We start from the raw sequence: 26397 nt of genomic DNA on the forward strand, positions 1-26397 counted from the left end.
ATTTAAACCTGATATTTGTCTCATGAGAATCTCCCAGTAACCTTGTTTTTCACAGCACTGATTCACATTGTTTGGTGTTCAAAAAACCCCCCTTATTTGCAGTTCACAGCAGCAGTGATGCAGTCCTGACCCCTCAATACCCATGGACAGAATATTTAATAAACCAGCACATGAGGAGTGGAAAAAATGCAGCATTGTGTGATTTGCAGGGTGCAATTCAGCTTGCAAAGGAACTTTGAGCTCACAGTGGTACCTTTGGTACTTCTCGGGTTATCACATCTCTGTCATTTCCTCTTTGCCATCTTTACTCCATCACTGCCACAAGGAATTCCAGAAGGGATGCTGAACAGGTACCTTTGGTTTTTAAAGCCCCAGTTTAAAGCAGCTTGATCTTTCCAGAGACATCCATCACTCACTCAGAATCAGGCTCTTTCAGGCACAAGTTAAGCCCTAGAGAAGAGGCATCTCAAGAATTGTTGACACCTGGGTGAGGGTTGGGAGGTTCTATCACAGGTTCTTAAGAAGAGATCTATGAAGGTGATCCAGCCAGTCAATGCATCTGCATCATCTCAACCAAAAAGAATAGACAGACTCTCTAATAGATGAATAATTTTGAGATATCTGCAGCACTCATAGAGAATTCACAGAAAGCTGGAAAGGATATGGACTGTGGCTCACCTGTTCCTCAAGGATCTTAACCACCAAGAGGAATTAGTCACACAGACAGAATAATCACAGAGTGAAGAACAGAATCTAGGAGATTGAGATAATGAATAAAGAAAGCTACACTTCATTCTGGGGACAAAAAAAAAAAAAGGAGAGGAGGGAAAATTCAGATTGCAATGGAAACAAACTCCTCTAACAAAAGAAATAATACTGGAGATTGTCACTAGTGCAGCTGGGATTTGGCAAATGAAATACTTTGAGTATACACTTGCAGGGCAGCCCTGCTTCTGCCACATGAATAAATATCCAACCATGTTTACAACAAACAGTATTTAGAGAAAGGAGTCCACATTTCCAGACAGTCTGGGTGTTTCACCTCTCACACTCACTGCACTGTGGGGTCCCTCACTTGAGGTATTTCAGCATCACCACAAAGGAAAGCAACACTTCTGCACCCTCCTCCCAGGCATGGTGCTCTTGGAGCTGAGGTTGGGTGATGATGGTGATGATGAGGAGGCAGCAGCAGGGTGTGAGTGTTCTGCTCTGCCCTCACTGTCCAGCCCACAGTGCCCAGGCTGTGTGGGTGCAGTGGAAATGTGCAGCCAGAGCAGGGGGGGCTCAGCTCAGCTCAACCACCTCACACCTCAGGGGAGCTTTGTTGATTTGGAACAAACACATTCACACAGAATCTTCCACAAGGAAGTCCAGTTCACGTGGCCAGGTCAGATTACCAACCTCACATCAGCTTCAGCATATTTCCTGTGTTGTCTGTTGATATATTGGTTGTCCATCCAAATAAATGCATGTTTGACCTTCACCAGTGGCAATTTGGGTGTGCATTACCAGCATGGGACAGGCACCTTCCTGTCACACTGCATATCTGAAAGGCTGCTGGATTTTCCACACCTTTTTTCAAGGAAAGTTATTTTCTTGTGTTGCATGTATGTATTTAACTGCAGTCATGACATACATGATGTGTTGGTGTCACATCCCATCTGGCCTTTTTGGAAACATCCTTTGTCATTCTTCAAAGAACAGAACACGAGCTTAATAGTGAAGCCCAGGGTCATAAATTCTTCTGGTGAAATGCCACAGGCAACCATGGACCTTACCCAAGGGATGTCCTTGGTACCACTGCAGCGTTTGACTGTCTCTCCTCCAAAAGAAAGAGCAAATGCAGGATACACAAATGCCTTCCACCATATTCAAGATAATCTCTTTCTTCTTCTGTTCCATCTTTGCCTCACAACCACTGCAGCTTTGCTTTCAGGGTTTGTTTTGGGGGATATTTTGTTTAAGAGCAGCCATTCCCCCTGCAAACTCTGCTACACCATGATAATTGCTGTTTGTTTCAGGCCACTGTGCTCTCACTGCCAGCTGCCATGGAAGCAGTTAATAAAGGTGCTTTTCCTTCCAACAAACAAGCAGTGTCTGCTCTGACACTACAACAGCAAAGTCTCTATTTCCACACCTTCCAAAAACTGCAACCAAGTGCTTTGTTTGCTCGTGTTTTCCTTAGAACATCCGAGGACAAGATGGGTTTTGCTTAATTATCCACTCAGCATGGGGGTTGATGTGGTACAAGTCCAAGAGGTAAGTGTCTGGGTCCAGGCAATGTTCACCTGTTAAAACAAGACATTCAGAAAAAAACCACATTTTTAAATATCCTTAGTCATTTAGCTGCTAGATTTGGTTTTTGTTTGCTTTTGCCTCCACTTAAAAACTAGGATTTGTTCACATTCATTTCCATATTACAACCTTTCAGAAGCATTTCCACAAATCTGAGGAAATGGCTTTGAGATGAAAGAGGGAAGATGCACATTAGATATTAGGAAGAAATTCTTCAGTCTTGGCATGGTAAGGCCATGGCACAGTTGCCCAGTGAATTTTTTAACTACCTCCTCAAAGAAGCTAAGCATAAAAACTGGATATCAGAGTCCTTATTTTCAGCTACCATTTGTACTTACCAATATTGCCTCCCACTTCATACAGGAGCAAGTTTGTGCACTCTGTGGAGTTGTTACTGCAGAAAGAAAATCACACTGAAGGTTAAATCTCTGCAAAGACAGGTTGGGTGGTTTAGTAATATTCCTTCAAAAGGATTGTTTGTGGTTCAGAGGCCAGCAATGATCAGAGGCCATGGGACAGAGACCTTGCTGACCCTCCTGCACGGTGCAGGACACCCAACATTGGAAAAAAAGAAAACAAGGCAAGATGTTGGTGAGCTGACCCATATCCAGCCAACTTCCCCTCACCCTCCTTGCCTGGACACCTCCTGGGACACAGGAGAGGCACTGCCACATCACCCACTAAATACAGCCTGCAGGAGCTGGGACAGAGGGGGCAGGAGCTCCTCTGCTCCTTTCTTGCGTTAGTTCAGCAATTCAGCACAGGAGCACAGGAGGGAATTGCAGAGTTTATTTTAGGAAATCCCTACATTAACATAAGCACACTGGAATTACTACTCCAGGCAGTGATACAGGTGATGCTTTTCTGCAGGAAGGCTGGAGGGGGTTTTGCTTGTCAGGGTCAATGTTGTTGCCTTCTCCCTTCCCTTCAGCAAGGATTCTGGAGTTCACTTGGTGTCCAGCAGCCCAGAGGGCACCACTGACCTCCTGGCAGTCTGAGCACTGGATGGAATCACTCAGAATAAAATTTGCCTTCCCCATCCAGCACCATTTCCTAAGCTTAGGAGAGAGAACAATCTCTCCCCATGACTCGTTGTGCTTCCATCTCACCTTTACCTCAAGACAGAAAACAGCATCCAGACCACTCAGTCCTTTTTTCTTTTTTAAGCAGAGAAAAAAGCCATTTACCACTTGAGGAGGTTGACAGTGTTAACAATATTCCAGCCATTCTGGCACAGGTTCTTCTGAAACTGCCTCAAGACATCAGCAACCCTGGTTGCATTGTTCAAGTGCACCTCCAGAGAGTCCTTCAGGAGGAGTGAGGCGTGGACTTTCACAACCTTGGAAGGCTGAACAAGGCAGGCAAAAAGAAAAAAAAGTGCTTAAAGAAAGACTCTTATCAGTCAAAACATTCATTTTCAAAATAAATTGGAGAGTGTGAAGAATTAAACAAGAATTCAGGCTTGTTTCTTACAGTACAGGTTGAATGGAAGCCCCAAGGTGAGCATTGTGAATAAATCATCAATGTTTTGTGTTGAGGCCACGAGAGGAGCCCTGTGCCCTCCATCAGCGAGTGCTGCTGCTCTCTGCTGTTCAAACACAGCACTGACACAAGCTGGGATGAAAATAGGATTTGTCAGAAGAAATTCTGACAAATTGTTTTGCACAACTGTGAATGACTCTTCTGAAATTCATTTAAATTACTTGGAAAGGAATTTAGAGATCCGGGTTGCAGGCTACTGAATTTCAGAAAGGTCCTTTGCAAAGAAAGAGAGCACCAAGTGATGTGCCATTTTCACAAACATTGTAAAGCAAAAAGAAAATTTGGCAATTGCCTGAATTTATGCTTTAAAAAATGAAAATAAGTCTGCTTTTATCACAGCAGACGTATCTGTGCCAACACATGGGACACTCAGAGCCATAAGAATTCTGCTCTTAACATGGGGAAAAACAAAATTTCTGCTCCTGATCGCTTTCCTGCTTTTAACCAAGTGTTTTGTAGCCTGAAATATATTTAGTGCACTTGCTGTTGAGATTAGTTTTTGCTACAACCTGGCCAAAAGCATCTGGGAAACTATTCCTCATTATTCTGCTTTTTTTTTGTCCCTCTTGCTCTTTTCAAGGGTATCACCCCTTTCATCTTTCTGAGTTCTCAGTTATACATTTGACACTGCCACACAGGGGTTTGGGTTTTTCCCCAGGCCCTAGCTCACCTCTCCCTGGTTCTTTTCCACCTTGTCTTTATCAGCGTGAATCTTCCGCAGCAGATTTTTAATGCGCTTGTCACAGAACTGGTACCTTCTGCTGTTGCTCTCGTTCAGCTTTCTCACCTGAGCCACCAGAAAAGAGGAGACCTGGGCAGGGGAGAAGGGTGCAAGCAGGAATTAAATCAAGCAGAGATAAGGATGTCATTTAAGAATCTGAGCATCACTTTAGCTCCGTAAATAGACAAGAAAATCTGTGTACCTTTAGGGAGACTTGGAATTCAGCCAGAGGTTTTGCTCACAGCTGTGTAATTCCTCTGAAATTTCCAAGCCTATCCTTTCCCTGTCCCAATCCTAACAGGACCAAGACACTGCTGCCCCAGACCACCACATTCCTGTGTAACTCACAGTCCAGAGCAGGTCCTGGTAATGGATCATCATGCGCACCACGTCAGCCGCCCCCTCCGCCAGCTGCTTCTCCTTCCCCTCAGGGATCTTGTTTGGCAGCCCCTTGTGCATGAAGAGGTTTGGGGCCATGACTGTGGATACATTCCAGAGGTTCATTTTGTTGTTTTTTTCCCTGGCAACCACCTTGCTGAGAAACTCAAGAAGGGCCTGAGAAGAGGGAAAGAGATGTAAGCCATCCATTACTAGTAATGCTCAAAAAATGTATCCTAGTAATGCCATCCAATACTAGTAATGCTCATTACTACTATCATGGCAATTGCTGGAGAGATCATTAATCAGCACTTGTTCTTGCTATAGATCAGCAAATCCCATTTCTCCTGTCAGGAAGTAGAGTGACCAATTTCTAATATTAGGATAGCAACAAATAACCACATCAGGAGGGGTTTATCCAGTATATATGAATCAGGAAAAACAGTTTGTGTGGGAAACAGATGAGTTTTTACTCCTTGGGAGGTGGCAATTTATAAATTCTAGCTGTAAAAGTTTCTGAATGAAAAGATGAACCCCCTCCTTTCTTTTGGTGTCCCCTCAAAGCCATTCCCAGATGTAGAAAACTAAGTCTTTTTGGATTATCTCTTTCACCTCACACCCCCACCAGAGCCATGACAGATCATCTTTGACTGAATTATATATTCCAGTGCTCATGACAGATCATCTTTGACTGAATTATATATTCCAGTGCTCTAAATGAAGAGTGCAGGGTGCTAAGTCAGCCTTACCTTTAATACCTGGGAGCTGAACTATTCAGGAGGGGAAAATAAAAGGCAGCAACAACCACCACAGCTCTTATAAAGCACAGAGAGGCAGAGGTGGTGACTATTTAAAAGCCATGTATCTGGGGGTATGGCTTAGTGGTTGCCTAGAAGTGCTGGGGGTATGGTTGGACTCAAAGATTTGAAGAAGGTTTTGGGTTTTTTTCAATCTGAACAATTCTGTGATTCTATGCTTTACCAGCAAAATCAAAAGCAAGCAGTTACCTTCAGAGTGTTTCTGTTGGACTCTGGCAGAATCAAGATCAGGAGGTTTAGAGCTTGCAATCTTTGCTTCAGGTCTGGAATATCTAGGAGAGTAACAACAGGACAGAAGATTCAGGTTTCTGATCCTTCTTTTTGAGCCCAGGAATCCTCCAAGGAATGAGACAATTACTTGTTGAATGGTTGGTCATCTAGAATTTGAGACCTTGTTTCACAGGAGCAACTCAAACTTATACTGTCCTTGAAAGGAGAACCACCCATGTTTTAGAAAACTGATTTCCTTCAGAGTACACAATCAACCAGCAACTCTCATGCCCTTGAAGAGCAGCAAAAGAACCCATAATTCCCCATTTTTTGAACAAAGAACTTGTACACTCAAGATTAACACATCCAAACTCCTAGTCTGCCCTTCAGGATCTTAAATCTCGAAGGGGAACACACACACAAGAGGTTCAGCTCATCTCTATTAATCCCACTAGTGAACAAAGATATGTGCTTGCAGAACAGCACATTACCTGCAGGCTGTGTGCCCTGGCCACCTCCCACAGCTCAGTCTGTGTGTCACTACTGCTCCATTTGTCCTGACAAATGCAGCAAGCTTGCAGGCTCCAGTGACACAGAACTGAAGCCCCCGGCCCGGCGCTGCTGCAGAAAGGCGAATTCAGCCCAGCACCAGTGACTGCCACCCTCAGCTGTGCCGTGCTCCCATCACCACAGGCTCCCAACACACCTGACAGGGCAGCTTTGCACAGCCCAGACTGGTGCTGGCAGGCAGGGCAGGCACTCACTCTGAACAGCAGCAAAGGCAGGCAGGTACTCTGCAGTCAGCAGCGGGGCCGGCAGCTCGCGGATGAATCTCTTGAGCAGCCCCGACACGTCGTTCTGGTGGACATCATCCCAGCGGAACAGGCCACTGTAGAAGTCCCTTTCCAGCTTCTGCTCCAGGCTCTAGCAGAAAGATGGAATTTACCACATGCTTTAGTGAGCAAATGTGAGAGAAATTTTATGGTTGACTACTGGGAGGGTGAGACATGGAGGCGAAATGGTGCAGAGAGCCTCAGCACACACTGCAGTGTTTCCCAGCAATGGGTGTTTGTGGTTGTACTGGGGAGAGGATGAGATAAGTCAGGTCATTCAAACACTTGGTTCAGCAAATGCTTCCTAATCACCCCCAACACTTCCAAACAATGCTAAAGGGCTCATACCTTAATCCTGGTCTGGGACCCAGAAACTCTCAGGATGCCCTCTGTTTCAAGTCCTCTCTTCTCCAGGCAGGACAGCAGCTGTTAGAGGGGGAAACAGCTCTTAGGCACAGAGGATGAGGAGTCAGCCTGTCCTTATCACAGACTCATGACTCTGAGGACCAGAGGTGTGAATGAAACCAGCACAGAACTTACTGCCTGGAGTAGCAGAGGGACCTTGGTGTTGGGCAGCAGCTTTTGGTCATTTTCCAACAGGGTGTTGAGTGGAACTCCAAAGAGTCTTTTCTCTACAACAGAAACAACATTTCCAAGTCTGTCTCAACATTCAGTCTCAGCTCTAATAGAGGTGCAAGGGATAAATCCCCCACTGCAGACTAAGATGGTACTTTTGTAAACACTGATACTGGAGAAAGAGAGTTAAACAGGACAATTGCAGCCAGACATAAAGGTGGTAGTAGGTCTTGATGTCATGATTCACTGACTTCCAGGAGAAATCCAAAGAAAGCACACCTGTCACAAGGTTTCTTATCAAAGACCCTCTGTTCTAACATTTGCAACACAACTGATGAGTGTATTAAGAGAAGATGAATGTAAAAAACATAAAAAACACAAAAAAACCAACTAACCTGTTGTTTTCAGTTTTGCTGCTTTGTTTCTCTTCAGCTCAAAGCCCAGGATATCACAGAGAGCTGTAAGCTCAATGAGGGCCAGTGTAGGGATCTTCTTCATGTCCTGAGCTGACAGATCTCCAATCCTGGTCACTCCTAGTCTGCCCTTTGGGATCTTAAATCTCTAAGGGAAACACACACAAAAGATTCAGCTCAAGTTATCTCTGTTAATCCCACAAATGAACAACTTTTGCTGTAGTCTTATTTTTTTTAATCATAACCAGGCATCTGTTCTTCCTGCTGTGTTCAAGACCAGACATATGCCCAAAACTACTCCTACTCAACCACCAGCTGAATAAATATTTTCCTTTTTCAATATTGCTCTTTAATCATACTGGAGATGCCAATTTTTCTAAGTTAAAGGCAGCCTAATACCCACCCCAATTCTACTTGAATTTTGGAAGCAGCCCAGTTCATTTGCAGAGAGGAGAAAACTTCAGAATTATGAGTAAGAAAGTGCAATTAGTTACTCTCCTCTTTTCAGAGGAAACAACAAGGATGCGTGTCAAAATAGGGAGTTTCAGATAAAAGTGTTATTTCTTTTGATCCTCCTCTACACAATGTCTATCCTTGCCCAATGTTGCAAAGATAACAGCACAGCACACCCCACAATACCACCAAACACAGACTCGTTGCCTTGTACCACCTTGACAAGCCAAGGCTGATAAATTCTAACAAGAAAAATTCCTCCAGTGCTTACTGTTAGGCCATTTCCATCCTTTAACTTCCTGGGTTCAGACAGGAAGGATCCCTTGAGCAGGACAGCTGCTTGCTCTGAGTAAGCAACATCCATGTTGAACACCTCCTCCTTCCCAGGGTTTCGAACTGTGCAGGAATAATCCTGGGTTTCTGCTGCAGAGGAGAAATTGTCTTGAATTTCTGCAAGCCAGGAAAGCAAATGTGCTAAAAATGCGGTTTGAGATAGGTTTGGTGCCACTGCTTTTAAAAATCCTGCAGTAACACATGAAAAGAGTGTCCCCACAACATAGAATGATCAGTAGGGTAAGAGTCTTCCCTGAAAGGGTTGTCAGGCATTGGAACATTGGAAAAGGCTGCCAAGGGAAGTGATAGAGTCACCATCCCTGGAAAAGTTCAAAAATTGTGCAGATGTGGCACCTGGGGACATGGTTTAGTGGTGAACACACTGCTGCTGAGTCAGTGGTTGTACTTGTGATTCTGGAGAACTTTTCCAAGTTTAATGAGTCTGTAATCAGTGTGAAGTCACAACATTATGGTTCAAATTACCAGGTCACTGGTAAGGCAAAACCACAGCCTTAAATTAAAGGACACACCTATGGCTAACCTCTCTTTACACAACTGCTCGTGGCATTTATAAGGTTTCACTGACTTTACTAGACTGATTTTATTTTCATCTTTCAGTTGCTTTATCAAGAACTTACAATGATCAGCTTGAGTGACAATTCTAACAACGCTGGGGCTTGGAAAAGTTTATTAATCCATGGTGTGAATAATCACATAAAGAAACCCACAGCCCAACACAAACAAGTTTCAGATACTGTATATACTTAAATATGTGTGTGGCTTTCCTTTCAGTTTCAGACCTACTTCAGATCCTATTCTGCATTTAAAAACTTCCTCCTTACTTCTCTGGGTGTTTGAAGTCCGTAGATTGTGCCACAGTGGATCTGGGCTGGACTCCTCTTTCTCTGCTGCTGTGTCCTGAAAAATAAGAAAGTTGTTTTAGCCACAACCAAAAGATCAGAACCACAGGAAAACAGCTGAAAAGATGGTGGTTATGAATTCTTTATCAAGTTAAAAAAAAAAAAGATAAAAAAATCTAAATAAACCAACCAATCCTCCCCCCAAAAAAGGCAGCGTTAGTCTTTCTCCAGGATTTCCACCTCCACAAGGTCAGCTTATCAGAACTGAATTTGGGAAGTGCTCTTGTTTTGTTTAATGGTGATTTAACATGTCACTGGAACAAAGACAACACAAGAGGGCTCCAAACGATGCCAGTGCTCCACAAGGCACTATACAGCAGGAATGTTCCTCCAGCCTGGGAAGGCTGTGCATCTGCAGGTCTTCCAGCAACTCCTCAACACTGCAACCAACATTTCTCCAGTCTCAATCTCTTGAACTGAAAATGAAGCCAAGACATACCAGGAGCCTGTAGCCACATTTCTCTTCACAGAGAAAAGCAAGGCACAATTCTTCCCAAGAATATTTCTGAGATTCACATTCTCTGAACCTCAGAGAAAGAAAACACAATTCTTAACATTTGCTGTGCCTGTGTTTGTGCAAAAGTAGAATGCAACATGGAGATTGTTTACCCAAAGTCCTGGTGTTTTGTTTCCTTGGCCTGTCAGGGCCAAGTGTGTGTGTGTGTTGGGACTGTCAGGTGACAGTCTCTCTGCTTGCAGAGATTCAGTGCAGTGTGAGCAGTGTGTGTGCAGATGTGTGCAGGGTTGAGTGCTTAGCAGAGTCAGTTTTAGATGTATAGAATATTATAGCATAATAAAATAATTAATTAGCCTTCTGATACCCATGGAGTCAGAGGCATCGTTCTCTCCCTCACCAACGTGGGAGTCACCTTTGATTTGCTATAAGAGCCCTAGACCCAGGAAGCCAAGTCAAGCCCCACTTGCTTGACTTGAAGGGTCAAGAAGTGTAAGAGCCTGAGTGAGAGATTGTTACAGCAATCCAGGGTGGTGGGTGACAGAGCTGTGCCCACAGCTGTCAGCTCCAGCTGCAGGCAGCCCTGGAGACCCTTTGGTTTTGGTTACAGTGCATTATAGACTTTTCTTTGCTGAGCATCTTAATACAGTAGAACCAATCTATACCTTAACTTTTATCTATAGCCTATCATAACTACTATAATTACCATATTCATGTTACTATTCTCCAATCACTAAAAGTTAGTACATTACAGTTTAAGCTAGAAGTTGTTTTTCAGTTTTCTTGCAGTGGAAAATTTTGAGACCTTTTTTTTACCTGCAACATTTGCTGCCTTGTTTGCCTGTGCTCTCTTTGTGCTTGGTAAAAACATCTTCTTGTTTGGGGTGGGTTTATCCTTTGCTCTAAGCCATAAAAACCCCCTTCTAACTAATATAACCAAGGAGACAAAGGGTATCCAGTAAGACTGGCTCAGCAATTCTTTTCTTCTATATCAAAACTTGCTTCCCATCTCTATTCTTTCTTCATATTCTACATTCAAAAATCTTTCTGCTAAACATACATATCTGTGAGACTTTCTTGTCAAACTTTCATCTGTCCCAACAAAGAAGCTCTTTTAGGAGAGCTTTAGGAGAAGCTTTTAGAAGTTTTAGGAGAACATCTCCTAAAAGATAGAATAGGGGGGGTAGAATATAAGAAAATAAAGACAGTGTAGAAAGTAATCTCACCCCTAAGAGAGCTGCAGCTGGGCCAATTATCAAAGATTAGGAACAGGCCTGACTTTAACAGGCCACAGGTGTGACCAATGAGAAGAAGAGAGCTGTAAAAGGAAGGAAGGAAGGAAGGAAGGAAGGAAGGAAGGAAGGAAGGAAGGAAGGAAGGAAGGAACGAACGAACGAACGAACGAACTGGAGTCAGTGGCTGCTTTGTGAAGAAGAGTCAGTGCTCTGAGGAGCTGCCCACTAGGAAACACCAAGAAGGTACCAAACTTTTGTGATAAGGAGACAGTGGTATGGATCCCCTGTGATAAGATGCCAACACCGACACACCTGGGAGCCGCTGGCAGCGAAGATGTCGCGCACGTCGCGCACGGGGTGCTTGTTCCTCCTGCGGCGCGAGCGCGAGTAGGTGTCCAGCCGGCGCTGCACGGCCGCCGCCTGTGTCCTGGTCAGCGTGGACAGCAGCACCAGGTTGTCCTTGTCCCCCGCCGGCTCCCCGAGCAGCTCGGCCAGCCCCGCGTCCTGCAGCCAGTCGGCCTCGGCCTCTCCCTCTGCCAGGGCACAGGGAGGGGGGTTTGTTACTCTCCTCTTTTCAGAGGAAACAACAAGGATGCGTGTCAAAATAGGGAGTTTCAGATAAAAGTGTTATTTCTTTTGATCCTCCTCTACACAATGTCTATTCTTGCCCAATGTTGCAAAGATAACAGCACAGCACACCCCACAATACCACCAAACACAGACTCGTTGCCTTGTACCACCTTGACAAGCCAAGGCTGATAAATTCTAACAAGAAAAATTCCTCCAGTGCTTACTGTTAGGCCATTTCCATCCTTTAACTTCCTGGATTCAGACAGGAAGGATCCCTTGAGCAGGACAGCTGCTTGCTCTGAGTAGGCAACATATTGAACACCTCCTCTTTCCAGTTCTGGGATTTTTGCAGTGCTTCAGGGGCAGAGAGCAGGAGCCTGGGCTGTTCCCTGGCTGGGATTGTCCCATTGTTCCCAATGGGACATCATGGGAGGGAGCCAGTGCTGTGTTCTGAAGGCCATTCTCAAAATCTCAGCCCTAATCCTAAACGCCCAGCTGGGTATGGGGTGACACCAGAGTTCACACAGCTCTTTGGGCAGGTGTAGCTGCTCACACAGTTCTTATTGCTCGTTCCAGGTGAGGAAAAAGGAGAAGAAAGAACTGTGGAGGCAGAGATACTCCCAGGAGCACAGCTCCCAGAGGAGCTGGGCAGAAGAGGGCACAAATGTGACTCTGGGTGGTATTTAGGCAAGGATTGTGACAGGATATGGGAGTAAAGTCAGGTGGACTTGATAAATCTGCCTTTCCATGGACTGCCTGTGGAAAGGGGAGCTCTGGCAGCAGCACACAGCCACCCCAGGAGGAATGGCAGGGCTTCCCTGGATCCCACCTGATCTTTCAACACCTTTGAGAATGGACAAAATGTCTGTGAGAAGCCACAACACACAAAACTCCATATTTGGCCTTTTTTCTTTTCCCAATGACTTGGCTGCTTCTTTTACTTTTTTTAAAAATCTATATGCATGCCTAGGTATGAACTTTTTTTTTTTAATATCAGATATTTTTAATATATTTTCAATATCAGATTCTGATCTGGTAAGTTCAAATGTATTTTACTTACTATACTTGCTGAACTATTTGCGTGCATCATCTGTACTCTTTAATTTTTTAAGCGGATTGGTATCCATACACTCAGCTAAAGCAAAAACGTTATCTTTACTCTGTGCATTCATTTTATACCTGGGCCTATTCAAAATATCACCAAAATTAAAGACAATTCCAGTTCCAGAAGGAAGTGTGAGAAGCCTGGAGACAGTACAGCACCATTACTCAAACAAGCTCAGTTCCACTTCATTCTTCAATACATGTAAAGTTACACTTCAAACACAGAAGACTTTTTTTTTTCCTTATGGGATACACTCATAAGGAAGTGCAAGTGAGAAAGTGCCCTGAGCAAGGCAGCTACTTGAAATTCAAAGATGAAAGAAACAATTTAGCAGGTGACTTCAACTTTAACACAGCAAACACCACAAAGCCTTTATCTTTTCAATTCCATCTACCACATTCATTCACTGCAGGCAGCTCCAGTACAGCCCTACCAAATGTTATACTGGGAAAAAGAAAAATCACAACTGAACTGATTGGCACAGAGCAGATCATTCCCACTCTTCCTGTCCTATGCAAACTTCCACCTCCTCAGCTACCACAGCAGCTCAGGCCAAGTTTTATTATTGCTGCATCAATAAAAAGCAGCCATAAAGCTCTCCTTGAGAGATTAAATAATTTCATTTTTCTGGAGAAACCTCATGTTGATGCAGCTTGCAAACACATGTTGTGACACAATTAAAACTCAGTCTTCAGAGTGTGGTCTTTGTGATTTCTGGTGTCATAATGAAACAGAACTTTTTTTCATCATCACACCACAATAAATAGAGCTGAACTTGAAGTCAAGTATTTCCCTAAGTGAATCTTCTAGCAAATTGTCTGATTTTCCTCCATGGCCCTAAGTTTTGGTCTTTTCCCGTGGCTGGTTCACAGAAGTTTGCAGGTAACAGCATCCCCTGGGCACAGCCAGTGGTGGTCCCACTCACAGCCCCTCACCAAACACTCTCTTGTTCTGCGTCCATGGTTTCCCAGCAGAACAACACACAAAAAGCTTCTGGTTTATTTTGCCTTTGGGAACTAGAGGAAGTGAAGTGTATTGCTTGCAAATATTGAAAATAGCCAATTCCAGTCATAACAGGAAACTGATCTTGCACACAATCCCACAGAGCAGCCCCTCCATCGGACATCCGTGTGAGCCTGCTGCCCCATCTGGTGCCAAAGCACCAGATTGTAATTCCTCTAGTTGCTATTTTGGCCCAGTTATGTTTGCCAGTAACACAAAAGGAAACCAGCAAAATGGGTTATTTCTGGGGAGAAGGGAAAATTTGGAGAGAAACAGGTCAGAGCAGAGAGATCCACAGAAGATGAGCTGCAGGTTTAAGCCTGGAGAGCTGCTAAGATTTGCCTTGTGAGTTCCAGGCAAGCAGCATCTCAGGAGGGCAAGATTAGGAATGATTTTGCAAACTAAAGAACACCAGTTCCACAAATTTACTTGAAACATAACCTAGTCAAAAATAGCATTCATAATAAAGTATTCACTTCCCAAATATTTAAAGGACAGCTAGAGCATCCTACATTTTCAGACTAAACATTAAACACAACTTCCTATCTAATTTTTGAAGGTGAAGAATTCCCCTTTGCAGGCAGTTCTCAGCCACAGTTACATGCTGTAAGGTCACAAACAGCTATTTTAGTGCCTGTGTCCTCAGCTGGCTGTGCTGTCAGGCCCTGCACAGAGCTGGGCAAACAGTGACAGCAAGGACAGCACAAAGCTGCATTTCAGGAAAAGCTGTTTCCTGCTCCCACCAACTGCTAGCAAGGCCTCGAGTTCCCCCAGCACCTTTCAGCTGCCCCAGGCCTGCAGTTACACACTGGCCTTCCACTGCCACCAGCAGCTCCCCAGGACACCCCTCCTCACCCAGGGCTTGCACAGGAGTGTTCCCAGCTGGGTCAGCATGTTTGCAGGGCCTTATCTCCACAGCCTGCCCTGTCCCTGTGTTATCACCAGCCATCTCCCAGGCTGAGCCAGGCTGTCTCCAGACAGAGCTGCCCATCTCTCAGTTCCCCAGATTTATGCAAAAAGTGAAGGTGCCTCTGGCTCTGAGGTGTCCCACAGCCTCTGTGCTCTGAGCAGGAGCTGCAGAGATGTCAAAGCCAAAGGCTGCACCCTGCACACCATCCAAAGCTTCCCCACTCCCAGCACAGCGTTTATTTGCCTAAGCTCCTTCAGAGAAGGCATCAGGAGCCCAAGCCTGCCCCACCTCCTTCCCCAGGCTGCTGGGAAGGCTTTGCTACTTGGAGCATCATTTCAAGCCTGTCTGGTTTCAATGGCCAATTAAGCACTCAGCTCCTGCCTGCTAGATTAATCTACAGCATTAAAAGACATTTCCTCATATCCCTGCTTGTACACAGTAATCAAATTGCCTCCAGCATATCAGTCTTTAGGATATCCCAGACAGTCTTTCATCTCATGGGATGGTCTCTTTTCCAGTCTGCTTCCTGGTGCACTCATTTTCTGAATACCTTTGCATCTCTTCCACTTCTAAAAATCAAACTTGTTTCCTTTATAAAAAGGGACATTACAGCAGAACTTCATGTTTACCATGTCCTGCCAGCGATGGCAGATAGGGACAATGATATTCCCACCCTGCTCTCCAGAGCCTCTCTATGTCCCCATGAGAGCAATTGGCCCTTCCCAAGCCCAGCAGCACACTGGGACTGTCACACAAGCATTTCCCCAGGACACAGATCATCCTCAGTACCAGGCAGCACAGCAGCTGTGCAGGCTGCAAACCTGTGTTCAAGGAGCTGCCAACCACCTCAATTTCTTCAAAATGGACCCAAGAAAGGTGTGATCCCCACCTGTGGGATCTCTGGGTGTTTATCAGCACTTATCAGCCCTCCAGCACCCCAGTGTGTTGAGCTTCCCATGGGACTGCTCATCAGGAGCTGCAGTGGCAGGACAAGGAGTAATGGGTTCACACTGAAAGAGGGGAATGTAGTGTTGGATATTAGGAAGAAATCCTTTCCTGGCAGGGTGGGCAGGCCCTGGCACAGGGTGCCCAGAGCAGCTGGGGCTGCCCCTGGATCTCTGGCAGTGCCCAAGGCCAGGCTGGACAGGGCTGGGAGCACCTGGGACAGTGGAAGGTGTCCATGGCAGGGGTGGTACTGAATGGGCTTTAAAGTCCCTTCCAACCCAAACCATTCTGTGATTCTATAGAAGGAAAACATATCCCAAAAGTTTTGGAATAACTGGCCCAGGTTCCAATTATTCCAAAGCGCTGGATAACATCAGTGCTCCAGAAAGTGCATTAGAAACAACCCATACACATTTCTGCCAAAGAAAGAAAAAAAGGATATGCAGGAAAAACCTTGTGTGGATGGATTCAAGGCTTTCTGGATGTTTATTGTGGTTTTTGGAATAGAGAATTAGAGAGGGAACAGTCAGCCTTCCATAGAAGCAGCTCCCACAAAAGCCACTATGATGAATCTCAGAACCATGCACACCAACAGCCCCAGCTCTCACAGAGTGTTTACCATACACCACCTGAGCTGGCACTGAGAGCCCCAACCCTTGGTGGGGCTGCTTGAAAAACCTGGAGCCTTGAACATGTTCCTGGGACTGAGCTTTGGAGTCTGCTTTGCTCCAGAAGCCGAAACCAGGCCAGGCCAACCCTCTCCTTCTGCAGGGCATCATCCACCACCCAATTAAAATAATATCTCTATCCCTGATTGACTGATAATATTCTAACCATACTCCAACATGCTTCTGAGTCGTTCAGGTGCATAAGCAAATCTTCTGTTTCAGATGTTCACATTCCTCTCCTCACTCCCAACATTTTTGGCAACCTACCCTCCTGTGTTTTGACATCTGCAAGGCTGCATTCCTCCTGCTCGGCTTCAGCGCTCTGTTTAATGTTCTCCACTTCCAGCCAAAAACTGTCCATTGACAAGTTGTCCAAAGCCTCTCCCCTGGAATTCGTGCTCTCTGACACAGGGGATGCCACAGCACTCTTTGGAGGAAGCTGGTTCATTTTCCAAGGGCAATGTCTGCTGCTGAGAGAGGAAGAGATAAGGGGAGAGAGATTAAGCTCCACATATTGCACACGGCATTTGTGTCCAGCCTCCACTGATTAATGACTGCAGCAAAGCCAAACAGAGGTAACTGCTGAACTTCCTTTGCTTGGTGTTTAGCAATACAGACAAGGCTGGGACTAAATCCCCCAGAGAATGGGGAAAACTGCTGTCCAAACATGTGAGAGGACACGGATCAACAGAGTGTTTTCAGTGCTGTCCCTCCTGTGACCTCCAACACATCGCCTACCACCCCACACTCACTGCAAGACCTCCCTGCAAGTTTGCACAGACACCCTCTGCATTCACAGCCACCCAGGATGCTCCAAGCTCAGTGCATGTGTGCTCCAGGACCTGGCACAGAGAGGAGCCTGGCAGCTCCCACCACAGCAGCCCAAACCCAGCAGGTTTGTGCTCCCTGTGCAAAAACCAGCGCAGCTCCATCCCCTGCACTTCAGCTCACACAACAAACAGCTCACAGGGCTGAGGCCCCCTTTTCCTGCCTAGACCAGATTTTTCAGCTGTGAAACAACATGAGGTGTCCTGGGAAAGCCAAGCATATGGAATTTTCTTACCACCCTGCTGATTCATTCATGCACAGCTGAAGTCCCAGACTGGCCTCATTCAGCTTTCAGCCCTGGTGCTCTGAGCTTCTCATCACTTCATAAAACAGTACCTCTCCTAAAATGAGCTATAATTGTCTTCAAAGAGTTCCAAGCTATTTAAACCCTGCTATTTTTCAAAGACTTACCAAAAAATGGGGTAAGTGGAACATACTTATGAGAACACCTCAATGGTTCCACTGATGAATATAAAAATTAAAGAGGTGAAACACTAACTGTGGGTGGTTCAAGAAACACACAGGAACAGCCACCACTACCAAAGGCCAAAATTCCTTTATAGTTTCATTAAAAAAAAAATCAAGTCTAAGTCTTACACCTTGAAAACCATGACAACTAAACACCCACAAAATGCTATTTAGCCTCCTAGCTCTAAGAGCCAAAAGTTAAAGATGGCAAAATATCTGGAAAGTTTTAGCCCCTTTCATTCCAGAAAGCCATTATTAGCAGTTCTGGCACTAACTTGCTTCAGTTGAGGAGCACTTCAAATTTTAAAAAGCTAATTTGAAGATCTAATAACTGAGACAAACTTTGTAGGACACTCTGCACTTGTGTTTACACACATGCGTGCACATCACACTCACACCTCACTCTAACACACAGAGGCAGCCCCTCTCTTCTGGAGGTCAGAACCACAGCAAAAGCATCACTCCAGAGACACCTGGAGACAGCCACAGTGTTTAGAACAAGAACTGAAGGGGTTTGCTTGTTTGCTTGACAGGAAGACAAAAGTGAAAGACTGACTTGAGCTATTCTGCCACCCAGCAGGCAAGAACAGAGGCAATCTGCTTTCCTGTTTCTGGATACCCAAATAACATTCAAGATACCAATTTATACCCTGGTGGAGCACTTAAATAGTCAATTCAAAACTTTTTCTTTACCTGCACAGTTCGTGTCCAGCTCTCAGTTCCACCGCAGCTACTAACTCAATTTATTTTCTCTCTTTTCAACCTTTTACTTCTATCTTTACCCATTAGGAGTTAAAAAGTTATATTGCATCCCTCACCTTCACTCTTCATCTTTAGTACTCCTCTCCATTTTCTCACATTTGCTGACAATTATCTCATAAGATTAGATTTAAACAAAGACACCTTGCTAGCATCAAAAAAGACTCTTCAACACCTTGCTAGGATTCTATTATGAACCAGTCAACAGAACTCATCACTTGAAACATGAAACTTAGTGGAAGGAGGAATTCAGATTATTTTGAGGGAGTTGGTTTTGGCCATATGAGGAACACTGGAAGACAAACTTGCACTGAAGAAGTCTCCCAGTGCCCAACACTCAGGAACCATCTTACAAGCTCTCCTAATTGCTCTACTGCAGGCTTGCAGCAGGCACAAAACAACTCTTCTTGCCTTAAGTTACTGTCCTATATTCCCATGGCATCTAGGTTATATTGGCATCTCCAAAATGCACCTTTCCTTTGTGTTCAGCCTGGTTTGGAGCTGGCTCAAAACACCCCAGAAATCTCCAGGGAACAACACAAAACAGAATTGAGGTTTGCAGCTCCAGCAGAACCTGCCCCAGACCTGACCAGCAGCTTGCACCCAGCAGTGTGCTCTGTGACAGGCCTGTGTCACCCAGGGCTGTGACAATTCCTTCCCCACGCCTGCCTGGAAAAAACAACACCATTTTAAGCCAACATGAATAAAATCTTCAGCTCTTTCCAAAGGGTGGCTCTTGACTTAGATCTTCTGCATGACTGACCCAGACACCAGGCTCTGAAGGCCAGTTTCATCCCAGGAGATGTTACTCCAAGGGGAGCATTATTTATGTGAGGCACTAGGGCATATTCCTGGGGCACACCTGAGAAGGGTCACAATAAAGCCCTCACAGCCCAGGTTTCAGGCTATGCCCTTGCCAGGAGCTGGTTTTGGTCTACCTTCAGTCCATATCTCAGAGTCCTGGTGCAAAGACAGAGTTTTGCCAAACAGGGAACTGCTGCACCCCATCCCACCCTGACTGTGCTCCTCACCATCCACAGTTCCCTGGCTTCCTTCCACAGCTGGAAATACAGATGTTCTTGGACTGCTTGCACCAAAAGCCCACCAGTCACACAACAAACCTACCCTAAGAAGCCACAGCTGAGCTACCTGTGTGTCAAACAAAAGCCATCCTAACTTTTCCCCCTCAACTGGCCCATTTACTGCTGCACTAGATTTGCTTTCAGAAAATTGCAGGATGCTGATATCACACAGCAGCTCTGCAGAGAGGCAGCAGGACCCAGAGCCCAGCTCTACCAGTGTTAAACTAGAGCTGTTGCTCCTGTCTCACAGGAAAACAAAAATCAGACCTTCACACTTAGAAAATGCTTTATTTTCTGATCTAAATTCCTTTTTTTTTCCTTGAACTCAGTGCACAGTGCTTTGCAGATCCAGCTGCCCAGGTGGAAGGCTAATTTTAGACTCAGTGCACCTAAAAGATTGTTCTTCCTCATTGCATACCCGAGTCAACTGGAGGGCAGCCTGTGACGTTCCAGCACAGCAACAGCTGAGATTGAAAGCAGAGATTGTTAGCTTCAAATGTTAATGGCTCAGTGCAACTGGGCAAAGAGGAGGTGGAATAATCAAGTCCACTCCATTGCACTGTCAACCTAGCAAAAAGCATCAGATTATGAAGCTTTAAAAATTAACCCAACAAAAAAGGAGACTGGCAGAAAGATCTTGTTGAGGACAGCCATACAGGAAGGGCTCTGTGGAAAGACTGAGCATCTTAATTCAAATTTCTCCTCTTGTTAAGAGCACAGCCAGTTTTAACAAGGCTCCAGATTCACCTGGCACCTTCAGCCTAAGCCTGACTTCACAGCATTAGCAGCACAGCTGTGAGGAATTAGGCTGGCACAGAGCTTACAGTTTATTTTGTTCCCTCTCCATGTGCCCTCCACGAGGATCCCTGGGAGCTCTGCATGCCTGGCTCAGTGCTGGGGGCTCACTGACCCTGGGCTGCAAAACGCAGCCCCAGAGGAGTTTTTGATCTGTTCCTAGATACTGTCAACACACTGCAAATATGTTGCAAACACTCATGTAATTCTTCACCCTCTTGAATACCAAAATACAATAAACACTGTTGCTATGTTCACTCCAGGCTTGAATCACTCCCATGAGAGAGTTTCTCAAAGGACCCGGAGCTGCTTGGGCTTCTTTTCTGCTTGCTCAACATCCCTCCCTCATTGAAATACCTCTCTAGCAGATGAATAAATAAAAAGGTTTCCTCTCAAGCATTTCAAACAGACCAGGAGGCAACAAGTGGAAGCCAATAAAATGGAATTCCTTTAAGTTTCTGCTTCCAGAAAACTAAGGTGAGAAGAAGGCAACAAGAACAGAATTTAGGCAGACAAGGCAGTCCTGCCACACAAGCAGCACCCAGTCTTTAAAGACATTTCCAAAGATCTGGAGCAAGCACAAAGGCACACATGGAACAAAGAAACAGAAAATCTGAATGAGCCTCAAGAGCAGCTTTGCAGTAGCACACCAAGTCACAGCATCATTCACAACAACCCAAACCATGAGCATGGAACATGAGCATCTTGCAAGAAAAGAAAAAAAAAAGAGAGATTAGTCTATCAACTGGTTGCAGTATTTTGACAGATAAAGACCCTTAGTGAGAGAACAAAATTGTATTAATGTCAGACCATGCACATCCTACCTGCTTTCAATTTACTTCAAGAACAAGAACAACTCACGAGCACAAAAGCAAAAACTTGAAATAAACAACCAAAAAGTCCATGCAGGTTCTCCTTACATTCTTCCAGTTTCTTACCCTAAGCATGCAGTTTAAACCTAAATAATGAAATGTTTTTAATTAAATGTTTTTAAATGTACTTAATTCTGAAGAGATTAAAGTCACCTAAAGATCAGCAGTTCATAGCATACTCAGTTTTCTTGTTTAAAATCATGTAGTGGGATAAAGGCACCCAGGAATAACAGACTGGAGTATTCAAAAAACTGAGAAAATCCTGAAGCAGTAACTCATACATATGCCTTTTTTTTTTTTTTTTCCATAGATGTTTTCAATAGCTGTAACTATTTTTCTTATTGGAGGTTTAAACTTCAGTTTATCAAAATTATCAATGCAAATATAAAAACAGGATCCTGTATGGAAGAAGTCAGTCTGCTCATTATCAAAATCTTACATGAAATACACATGATCACTATTTCATTGAGACACACAGAACTACACAAAAACCACAGAGAGCAATTTTATGCAGGAAATGCCTCATGAACAAAAATTCCACAACTTTTCTACTAAAGGTCTGAACCAGAAGAAAGCCCTGCTGCAAATCTTTAATGCCTGGCTTAGTAACTCTCAAAATACCCCAAATTTTGTACATGAACACCACTACCAATTCCTCCCTTCTCCCCACAACAATACGCAGAAAAGACCTCCTAAGGCTTACTCTTGAGGTAAAATGGAAAGCACATAGCTGGTTCAGGTGCCTCAGCCCAGGCCATAAAGGCAAAGAGAGGCTAATTATCAAATTACTGCAGTGGCAGTGAACAGTAACTTACCCAACAGACTCTCACCATGCTTTCCTTTCCCTGCCTTAACCAAAGCAGCTAGAGCCAGAATTAAAGCAATTTTAGCTTTAGCAGTCTGCTACTGCTGATGTGTCTCTGCATATCTCTGACCAGAGATTTGCTCACATATTTAATAGTTTCACTGAGTATCCCCTGTGAGAAGTCACAGTGCCTTTAGCCCAGGCTGTTTTGTCCAGCACTGCTGCCAACCCCCACTTCTGTCCCCATTAAGGCATTTTTTATCAAGGACTTTGCCCACGTGGGATGGCACAGTTGAAGGTCTGTCTCTACAGCACCAGGGAGAATAGTTAAGATGGCAGTGCCACAATTTGCTAATAAGATTACAGCTTGTTTTCAGTAACACAGCAATCAGCTCATCAAGATCTGCCATTATGCAAGCAGCTCGGGGAGCAGCGTCATTTCAGGTTGTTTTGAAGAAGCCTGTTCTGCAAGTGATAAAGAGGACATGCCAGATCCTGCTCTGTGTGTGCAGCAATTCCCAAAGCTGCAGCTTTGCCCCAGTGCAGCAGTGAGGAAGAGCAGCCTCACCTCCTGTCCTGGCACTCTCAGTGAGAGCAGAAAAAGCAAGCAGCAAACCTTTGCCCAGGGCTGTGTGGAGTAAAAGATGTGAATCCTGAGGCTTGTGTGTATCCCACTGCTTCAGACTGGCACCTGCAGTGTTTTCTGTGCTGCACAAACTCCAGAGGGTGGTGGAGCACTGGTGCAGAGAGGCTGTGGATGTTCCATCCTGGAAGTGTTTAAGGCCAGGTTGGACGGGGCTTGGAGAAACCTGATCTGATCTTGGGCATCCCTTCCCACGGATCAGTTTGGAACTTTTTGATCTTTAAGGTCCCTTCCAACCCAAAGCATTCTATGATTCTGTTACCTCCACCACAGCTTTGGATCTCAACTAAAGCACAGGTTGTAACTTTCCTGACAATAAGGGTCTCTATCAAAGTATTTAAGGTCAAAGAAATTCCATCTCTACTTTCTTGTCTCAGGCCTTCATCTGGAATTGATTTGTCTCTTCTCCATGTAGTAAGGGGCAAAATAAGCAAGCTAAGGAATAGGGAAAGTTGCCTTTAATTACAGATCTGCCTTGAGGCATCTCTGACTGAAACTCAGAGCAGAACAAGAACAGGATTGATAACCCCACGCAGATACAGCCAAATTAAAAATATTCAAAGCCATGTTTAGCTTACACTATTAGCTGTGTGTCTGTCCCACTATACCAGGCCTTGTTTTGGCCTCAGAAGACACAACCCATCCTCCCTGTGCATGGCTTTGTGTTTGACTGTAAGGTCACAGTGGACCAGCCTGTTGTTCACTTTCCCTGCATTAGCAGGGTAAGCCAAACAGGAAAGGGCTTTCATCCAAAGGGAAATCCTGCTGGGAGAAAGGGGTACCTGGCCAAAACAAATCTTCAGTAGTACTGGGATCCTTAATGTGATTGTGAATTGATGAAGCTGATCTACAGGATGATTAGATGTCAGTCTTTAATTAAAAGGTGGCATTCCTAACCCCATTTCCATCTCCACTGAATCCATGTCCACTTAAACACACCAGCAGCTTTGTCCATGTCCCTGTCCACAAGGACCTGCTCTGCCATTCCAATTCCACCTATCAGTATGGCACCAGGATCCCAAACCCCTCAGTGCAGCTGGCATGGGGCTACAAACCCCACAGCCCCATAGCTCCCACATCTTGCCCTCACCCACTCCCCTCTCCCATGCAGAAGCTGCCCCAGGCTGAGCACAGGAGTGCCACGAGGAGAGCAGCAGGCAGGGAATCACTGCCCTTTGGCAGGGAATCACTGCCCTTTGGCAGGGAACCACTGCCCTGTGGTGCCTTTGCTGTCACAGCCCCGAGCACTCTCTGCCAGGGATCTGCTGAGGCCAATGAGTCAGTACCTCCCAGCCACTGCACACATCCTCAAAACACGCTCCCGTTACACCAGCTGAGGCACCTTGCCTTTACTGCCATCTCTGATGGGACTTCAGTGAGATGCTCAGCCTGTGCACACCTCAGACACTCAGCTGAGGGACCAAGGGCTGAGGGACCCCTTGGCTTCCAGAGAAAAGGTGCCAGCTGTTTGAATCCACTATGGAAAGGCTCTGAACTTATTTCCTGTGTGATCATTCATTGCCTTTTACTGAAGGAGGTTCACACTCAAACACTTGTCCTACAGCTTCTCAACTTGGAGTAAATCAGGGTGATAGAACTCATCCTTATTTCTTCTTCTAGCCCACTCTACCAGCTGTAGCTGCATTAGAGCACAGAATGAGTAACTGCAAGTTGTTGCTCAGCTGCATGAGAACAGCTCAGAGATGTTGGAGAGGCCACAAGAGTGACGTGCTGAGCAGCACAGGGGAAGGAGGGGTGGAGAGGTGTGCTGGAATCCAGCTATGCTTCACTCACGAGAGCTTCAGGGATGCAGGAAGACAGGGAGGAGTCATCAACTCCTCGCTTGGATTTCTCAGGGCAGAGTTATTACACATAACACAAAGTGCTTGGCTTACCCTGCCATGAAAAGCCCTTGGCTGGGATTTATAACCAATTCTGTTACTGGAGTGTCACCAGCCAGCCCAGGGCCACCAGCCCTGCCCGTGAGCAGCCCCAGGTCCCATAAGCTTTGAGAGGAAGAGGAGGAGGGAGGCAGACCTGGCTTAGCAGTGGCTTTTGCTCCATGGCAGCACCACCAGCCCCTTGCAAACCAGCAGGGATCTTACTGGGAACTCAATGAGCACGTCAGAGTTGCTGACCAAAAATAAGCCCTGATTACAGTCAACTAATTAGAAGCAGGCTGGCATATCCTTGCCCTATTGGACAGGTAAGTTTTAGGTCAATCCTGGGCAAGAGGCTTAGCTACACATAAACACACAGACACCTCACCTGTGGTGAGTCCTGAGTGAGCAGGTGGGAAGTGCCTCTTGGCTGGGGTTCAATGTTTGGGGCAAAGTTGGTGAGCAAGTTTGAGATTCCTGCTGCAGCACCTCCTCAGAGCTGACCACAGAGGTGTTCTGGCAGCAGCACAGGCACTGGAACTCAACTAACTCGTTTGGCAAAAGCCTTAAGTCTTTAACAAATATTTTGATTTTTATCAAAGAAAGCCTGCAACACTGAAGGTTTCAATCTCGTTCTCTTCCACGTGGGTAATTTTAAAGTAATTTACCATATCATTTCTGTGTCTGTCCCCCTACAATTATTATTAATTTTTTTTATTTCACAACTCAGATTTTGCCTGGGGTCTCCTAAAGAGTTCCTGCCTTGCTTTGAATGCATAGTGTCATCAAACTGGACTGGAAAAAATGACAACTAAGACAGATACATGAAAATGTGAGCTGTGATTAGAAGTAAAATCACTGCCAGCACATTCACCCAAAATCAACAGATTCTGACCACTACAGCAAGGAAACATTCTAAAACTCAATGCAAACTTCTCAACTGATGCAAATACACCTTAGTTGAATTCTCAACTCATATAACATCCAGTAAACACACAAGCAGAACAGTGTTTGTCAAGCAGAGCAGTTCAAATTTCAGTTCTATTCTCCACTAATTGCATGATAAATCAGCAGTTCTTACATTCCTATAGATGCACAAACCCCTGAAGAGCTGGCAGACCCCAAGGCAGGTTACAGTGGGTCACAGGGCAGCATTTCAGCCCCTCGGGTCCCACTTCCCCAGCTTGCTGCACTCACCCCAGAGTGAGCACAGAGAAAAGAACAGGGATTTTCGTAGGCTTAGCATGAGGAAGAAGAAAGGGAATTTCCACAGGTTTCATTTCATGATCAGGGCACTCAAAGCACTATTTTAAGAACACACAATAGCCTGCTCACCTCTAGAAATTCACCTTGCTTCCCCCCACCCCATCCCAGGTGCCCCGCCTTAGGGAGCAGAGCAGCCGGGACCACCCCGTGCACCAGGGGACACTCGGTACCTGCTGAGCAGCTGGGCACAGCTGGCTGCCCGCACAGGTGCCAGCACCCCCCTGGCCATCCTGGAGCCACACGTGCCGCGCTTGTCCATGTCCAGGAGGGTGGCGGTCAGTCCATCCGCGCTGAGCACACGCTGAGGTGACAGTGGAGCATCCTCTCCTCCCTGCCTGTGTCCCCCCGCCCCGGCAGGAGTGACAGTAAATCCAGCCGAGCCCTCAAGCAGCGCTGCCCGAGGCGGAGCCACCCACGCTGGGGCACGGGGGACAGCCCACAGGCAGCACCAGAGAGCAGAAAATAGCAGAGAGCTGTTCCCGAGGCTGGGCTGCAGCCTGGGCTTGCTAAACATTAACGTGAGCCTCAGCCCACGCGAAAAAGGAACTCCCAAACGCAGCCTGGGAGGAGGAGTCAAGTCTGTCTCTGTTCTCTTCAAGTCTACAATGCTCCTTTGCA

General features: G+C 45.6%; 1 protein-coding gene across 1 annotated transcript; it reads right to left on the bottom strand.

Moving 5' to 3' along the window:
- Positions 1–809: 809 nt before the first annotated feature.
- On the bottom strand, positions 810–26038 carry ARHGAP40 (Rho GTPase activating protein 40). Its single transcript, XM_066561575.1, has 15 exons — positions 25950–26038; positions 16649–16851; positions 11494–11714; positions 9415–9490; positions 8511–8689; positions 7769–7934; positions 7338–7429; positions 7146–7223; positions 6729–6888; positions 5944–6026; positions 4907–5113; positions 4508–4648; positions 3483–3643; positions 2634–2689; positions 810–2288 (listed from the first exon to the last, which is right to left on the bottom strand). The coding sequence occupies exons 1-15, from the start codon at positions 26036–26038 to the stop codon at positions 2182–2184; spliced, it is 2019 nt and encodes a 672-aa protein (XP_066417672.1). The 3' UTR covers positions 810–2181.
- Positions 26039–26397: the final 359 nt, after the last annotated feature.

The sequence above is a fragment of the Molothrus aeneus genome, chromosome 17 (genome assembly GCF_037042795.1).
Source record: "Molothrus aeneus isolate 106 chromosome 17, BPBGC_Maene_1.0, whole genome shotgun sequence".
Classification (NCBI taxonomy): Eukaryota; Metazoa; Chordata; class Aves; order Passeriformes; family Icteridae; genus Molothrus; species Molothrus aeneus.

Excerpts from the sequence above, each read along its gene's own strand:
- ARHGAP40 (XM_066561575.1), bottom strand. The coding sequence starts at position 26,038 with ATGGACAAGCGCGGCACGTGTGGCTCCAGGATGGCCAGGGGGGTGCTG. Across the intron at positions 6,889-7,145 it reads GGTCCCAGACCAGGATTAAG|AGCCTGGAGCAGAAGCTGGA; the intron begins GTATGAGCCCTT and ends TCTTTCTGCTAG. Across the intron at positions 5,114-5,943 it reads CCAACAGAAACACTCTGAAG|GCCCTTCTTGAGTTTCTCAG; the intron begins GTAACTGCTTGC and ends CCCTCTTCTCAG.